Genomic DNA, 6,000 nt, shown 5'->3' on the forward strand with positions numbered 1-6,000 from the left:
CATTGAAGTACACACCGGTCTTTGTTGGGTTGCTTTTTTCTCTATCATAAAATAAAAGTTCATACATACTGTGCGAAACCGGGTTTGCAAGTCTCGCAAATATTTTATGTTTATTTTTCCCCTATCTCCAGGGGGCTACGACTGTTTATTATATTGCAACTTCTCTATCAAAAATCTTCATCAGAATCCATCCCTTCAACGTTGATAAGACGATGGGCGTTTCATTTACAGCTTCGACTTCCTACTGTGGGGGATGTCCTCGCAGATAACGTTGCGTACTAAGTTGAGAACCTCTCCGGCGCAGCCCCAGGAAAGAGTGATTCCACTGCCCCCGTGGCCGTAATTGTGTATTACCGGAAATCGATTTGCACCATCTGTAAATAGGAATCGAATCATTTGCTTTAGCAATCAAAGTTGAACTGACTGTGATATAATTAGCGAATAGAATTATACATAGTTAACTCTTTCGATATTGAAGACCATCAAGTTAGGTATCGAGCATGAAATCGTTATTTCGCTGACTTTAGAGAAAAAATCGCTAATCAAATATATCTACGTACTACTACCCCTTTACACACCTGTCTTGATCCACTCCGTCTCCAATCGAACCGCCTGACGAAGGGGCCTCAATCCCACAAATTCCCCTTTAACTGGTGCGCGGTCCAGTGCCGGTACGATTCCATAGCATCCCCGCTTGATCGTGTCCGTATCCGCCGGCCGTGCCTCGAGTTCATAATCGTCAATCTGCTTGATGCCACCCATGGTAACGCTGCCGGTATTGGGAATAACGTAGGCCCGGTCATTGCAGAACACATGGAACATCCACGGTGCCTCAACGCGACGAACCTGTCCTCGACTGGGACCGATCTTGCGGTCGTTGAGCAGCTCACGGGATCCAAGTCCCAAGCAGTTGATCACGATGACGGTGGTGTGGTGTGATGCTTCTTGTGCGAGCTCTTCAATGGATCCGATCCTTTGTTGGCGGAAAACCGTGCCACGTGATTTGAGAACACTGGTGTATACTTTCATCAACTTTGTTGGTTCGCATGTGAAGGTGATGAATTCCGTTCCGGACCTGTAAGAAGAAAGCGTTTGTCATATGTGCAGTGGCGCGGGAAGTAGATAGGACAGGTAGGACATGGACTACGCACAAAAACACCTTGGTATGACAATCAAAGGATTGTCTCACCCACGATTCAACAAAAAAATTAACAAGATCAGCAGAAAGTTTGAAAAATTCATTAAATTATTTATCTTCTATTCAATATACATACAAACTCGATCAACGTCGTGCTTATTCTTATGGAGGATGGATGACACGATCGTGGTGTTCTTATTTTTATTAAAGCGTAACATTGTCTGTGCATGATTCCCAAAAGTTCTGGCACGTTAGAAGAACGATTAAAAATATCTTTAGTCAAAATTCTGGGAAACTAACTGTAATAATTGCTACCAGAAATTTCTCTAACCGCTATAAAAACAAATGGAGAAATTTTTGGCATTTATGAATGAATCAATGGAAGGTTTGTTTAAAACATCTGCGGCCAACCCTGTATATGTTCTGGAACAAATTACCGTGAGCATTCCTGGAAGTAATTCTTGAGAAGTTTCTAGAACATCCATAAATAATTATCAGAAGATTATCGAAGAATCTTTGGATGAAGTAATGGATCAATCTAATGCCAGTCGCACCGTGTTATATACAGCACGAGAGTGATGGTGCTGATGATTTCTGAACGTGCGATCACTCTTGATATAATCTATCAAAGCATTACTGATGCTCTTGGCGATTTTCAGACCAATTCCTATAGCACTCCCAAAGCACACTCTTTAGAAGCTCTTGGCTGATTCAGATTTGCCGTATACATTTTTGGAAGTAGTCCTGAAAAATGTTATATTTTTTGGCATCATTCATAAGAATATTTAGAGCAGATTGTCACGGTTTTTTTTGAAGATTTTGTTTACATAATTGTAGCAGATAATCCAGCGATATATTTGATGGAGTTTCTGCGGAATTAGGGTGCCGGTACCAATGGTTGTAATGTACCAGTAGATTGGACTATGGAATAAAACATACATTTTTTGATAAAAACGACATGTGCTATTTTTGGTGGATAGATCGTCTCTAGTTTAGTCGATTTGCCAAATTTCAGCTTTTTATTTTATCAAAAAGTCATATAAATAATTAAGTTTACGCAATAAATTTGCTCCCTTGCACCAATAGTTGCCGTCGTGTTCCAGTAGTGGATCAACGGATGGAAGCAGTTTTTAAAATGGATGTATAAAAATGAAGAAAAGTCCCAGAGATGTTCTTAATGCTTCATTCGTAAGATATTAGTTGCTGTTCGAAGGGAAAAATGTTAAACCTGTGTAAAAGTTTGCCTTTTTGTTTAAAATTCCTTGTATAATTCCAAAACGTCTACTACTGGAGCACTAGCGCAACTACTGGAACACGTGTACCAATAGTGGCTCAAGCGATTTTATGTTAAAAAATTAGTTTTATCACTCTTTTTATATTTTTCCCATATAGTATAGGTTGAAATCTTTCTGTTGACGCCAAAAGATCTCTGCTAAGGCTTTTCGTTATTTTGTTATGATTTTTTATAGCTTAGGTAGTCCACTAATGGCACCGGCACCCTAAACATTTTTCAAGCATCTTCAGTCTCTCCTGAAGATTTTTGTGATAGGCCATGTCTCTTGGACACCAAGAAAAAAAAACTACACAAATTTACAGAATTTTTACTGTTGATCCATATGTTATGTAGAAATAGATGAGGAAATTAGAAAAACTCACTGTTTGCAAAGGCAAGCAGTTTGGTCTAGTTTTATCAAACTTGTTTATTACAAATAATTTTAAAAAGATATGAATATGAAGGATTTTCATATTTTCAATATGAATGATAACAATTGATCTAAATTGATCCAATGAATGATCCTAAAGACAAGGCTGGTAGTGGGTTTGTTTTAGAAACTTGGTCCCTATTTTAATGCAATGTCTCTATTTTTATTCAAAGGCCTTCAACGTATTTATTTTAAACAAAATGGTCTCTAAAGTTTTTTTCCTTATTCTGCCCGCATTGAATCCTGTTTCCAAAATTCTACGGGCTCCAAAGAAACTTTCAGCGACTACAACGGGTTTAACGGGCTCCTCAAGAATTTCGTATCAGATTCCCCGATTTTTACCCATATTGACTTGGTAATGTTGTAACGGGAAGTAACGCCCGTTGACTTAATGAGAAAAATGATTTCATCGCAGTAATCCACGGCATGTCAGTGAAAAAAAATACCTCCACTATTGGTACACTGTTCCTTTAGTTGCGGTAAATTTTTAATTTGTGTTCCTATAGTTGCGGTATCCGTTGTTTTCTTATGGGATCCTCCACTATAGGAACATTTTACCGTAACTATTGGTACAAGTAAAAGAAGTTTTAACAATTTTAGTGATATTTCATCAGTTTTGAAGCTATTTGAACGCTCTTTTCAACTATTCCGTGTATCAACAATTCAATACATCGATTGGCAGTGTCGGTTCGGTGGCTAATATGATAAAATCAGTGAAAACGACACTACCGCAACTATAGGAACACCCACAAAAGAAAAGAAATCCGATGAGCATTCCTTAAAAGCTTCATAATATTTGCTGGAATACCGATAACATTCAGAATTGTAGAAATCCTTAGAGTTCTTCGTATAGAAATCATTAAAAAGATTTGTACAATCCTTGAAGAAATTTCCGAAAGAAAAATCAGGATAATCTTCTAGACTATTCCTTTAAGACAAATCTAGAGCAATATTAGAATTAAACCCTGCAAAGTTCTTGGAAGAATTGCCTAGAGTAATCTCTGTATCAATCTCTAGGAATTCCCGGAGAAATCAATGTAAAAATGCTTAAAGAAGTGCTTATCGATATCGATATGATCAGTAAAATATTTGAAACCCTGAATAGTTTCTTATAATAACTGGATGATTTTTTTTTTTCAAGATAATAAAGCTAGAGAAACACCAGGAAGAATTTTGTGTGGAATCTGTAAAGAATTTCCAGTAGGAAATCTTTAGGGGAATTCCTTGGATACTCCCTATAAATGCTCTTCATGGACATGAGGTATGACTTGTTACCTTAGAGCTATTTTTTCGTGATGGAAAATCGTTTGCGCCCTATTATAATACCCGTATAGGTCATTGGCACCCTAATTTACAAACGTACTTGTAGTCCTCGCCATGTTCCAAACTCAATTGCTCCAATCTATCCCGCGTCAAGTCTCCATAGTGAAATACGAAATCTTTCCAGAAGATGTCATCCGGTTCCGTACTACAGGAACATGAAACAAACGGCACCAAAGATATCCCACATTCCTCAGCGCGACCATCCTTCCATAGCTTGTGGAAATATTCGTACGTATCGCGAGACCATTTCCTGAAAGCAAAGCTTATTGTAGTATTCGAATCAACAAATCTGCGCTACTGGGTCAAACCTGAGCAGCTGCTTCGGGGTATCACCGCTGAGATAAGGTTCCCAAAGCCCTGCGGCTACATCGCTGGTGGTATTAGGACTGAATCGTTCGCTAATTATCTCCAAGCGAGCATTCGGATAGTGCTCCGAGATACGATACGCACACGATAAACCATTGATGCCGGCGCCAAGAATAATAAACTTCATCGGTTTGTTCATGATGATCGGACTACAAACAGGGAACTATTTTTAGCACCAAATGATATGGTTTCGAGATGTGTGGGCGGGTACAAGTCCTTCCACGATGTACGGGAAGCTAAATGAAACTGATTGGCTACTGGCAATGCAAATTTACCGCATTGTGTAGGGACCGTAAAGTGGAGTAATTTTACAGGCGTAGTTTCCTAACAACATTTTTTATCTTTATCAACAAGATTTTGAAATAAACGGCTTTACTTTCCTTCCGAATAATTTTATCACTATAACCTTGTTTGTCATAAGTAACTATCTCGTGTATTGAAATAAACCTAACAAGATCAATAAACATTATCTTTTCTTATAATGTTCAGTGTCAGATTTCTAGATATTTTTCCAGATTTCCAAACTTAAACCATATATCGCATCCTTCCCTTTCTATAAAAAAAATAGTCTTATAACTTATGTCTAATAACAAAAACAGCAAGCATTATTATTTAACTATAAAATATTCATTGTGTTTTCTGAAGCATTGCACTACTCTGCGATATACCTTGAAATGGAAATGATGAAAAAGATTAAATTTAATCAAATGTGAGGCTATGTTGCGAAAATTTAGGAAATTCGAATGAATATTTACGATTCTCAGTGCTTCATATTGCTTAAATCTTATCAGTAAAATTATTGTGTTGATTTTTCTTCCAAGTTTATCACTAGTAGCTTCTACTAGGATGCACTAATAACCATTCTAGAACAGCGCCTCCTTCGCATTTTGACTTTGGATTAGATGACAAATTAAATTACTTTCCGCTTACGGTACTTATCACATTTGGTCTGAAGGCAGACAGACGGTTGAAGAGCTTGTGATTGTTATCAACAATGTGCAGTGATAAGACCATATAATTTAACGATTTTTCATGACAATTGAAAGAGCAATACTTCGTTAATCTATCCTGATATGAAATTAATATTCTGCATGTATTCTTTAGCCTATTGGATATTGGAGGGGTAAAATAGCAGAGAGAACAGTAAAACACGTCTTTACAGGTCGAGGCAAAACACTTGAATGAGCTTTATTCATTTCTTTCTTTCCATTCACTTTTGAGCTTCATTCCGTCAGTTCCTTTTACACTCGATTGGCGCGCGATGCTGAATGACGCAGGGCTGCCATCACTCCTCCTCATCGCGCAGAGATCGCAATCCAATCCTCTCGCGTATGTCCTCCAATTTTACCCTGTTCAGCGGTTTCGTAAAAATGTCCGCCAACATATCCGCCGATGGGCAATAAGTTACATTTACGTTGCCGTTTTCAGCCAAATCCTTCACGAAGTGGTATTTGGTGTCCACGTGCTTCG

General features: G+C 38.0%; 1 protein-coding gene across 2 annotated transcripts; it reads right to left on the bottom strand.

The window, feature by feature from the left end:
* Positions 1-66: 66 nt before the first annotated feature.
* LOC5569998 (D-amino-acid oxidase) lies at positions 67-5,699 on the bottom strand. Of its 2 annotated transcripts, XM_021851514.1 has the most exons (5): positions 5,461-5,699; positions 4,473-4,679; positions 4,205-4,414; positions 579-1,075; positions 67-374 (listed from the first exon to the last, which is right to left on the bottom strand). In XM_021851514.1, exons 2-5 carry the CDS (start codon positions 4,667-4,669, stop codon positions 226-228), a joined length of 1,053 nt encoding a protein of 350 aa, XP_021707206.1. In that variant the 5' UTR covers positions 4,670-4,679; positions 5,461-5,699; the 3' UTR covers positions 67-225. The 2 variants fall into 2 exon arrangements, with proteins under 2 accessions (XP_021707206.1, XP_021707205.1); XM_021851513.1 differs by lacking the exon at positions 5,461-5,699 and having other exon boundaries at positions 4,473-5,288.
* Between the last annotated feature and the right edge of the window lie 301 nt (positions 5,700-6,000).

Source organism: Aedes aegypti, chromosome 3, assembly GCF_002204515.2.
Source record: "Aedes aegypti strain LVP_AGWG chromosome 3, AaegL5.0 Primary Assembly, whole genome shotgun sequence".
In the NCBI taxonomy this organism is placed as follows: domain Eukaryota; kingdom Metazoa; phylum Arthropoda; class Insecta; order Diptera; family Culicidae; genus Aedes; species Aedes aegypti.

Coding starts and splice junctions, on each gene's coding strand:
- LOC5569998 (XM_021851514.1), bottom strand. CDS start 4,669: ATGAACAAACCGATGAAGTTTATTATTCTTGGCGCCGGCATCAATGGT. Junction 1,076..4,204: donor GAACATGGCGAGGACTACAA/GTACGTTTGTAA, acceptor TTCTTCTTACAG/GTCCGGAACGGAATTCATCA. Junction 375..578: donor GACGGAGTGGATCAAGACAG/GTGTGTAAAGGG, acceptor TCCTATTTACAG/ATGGTGCAAATCGATTTCCG.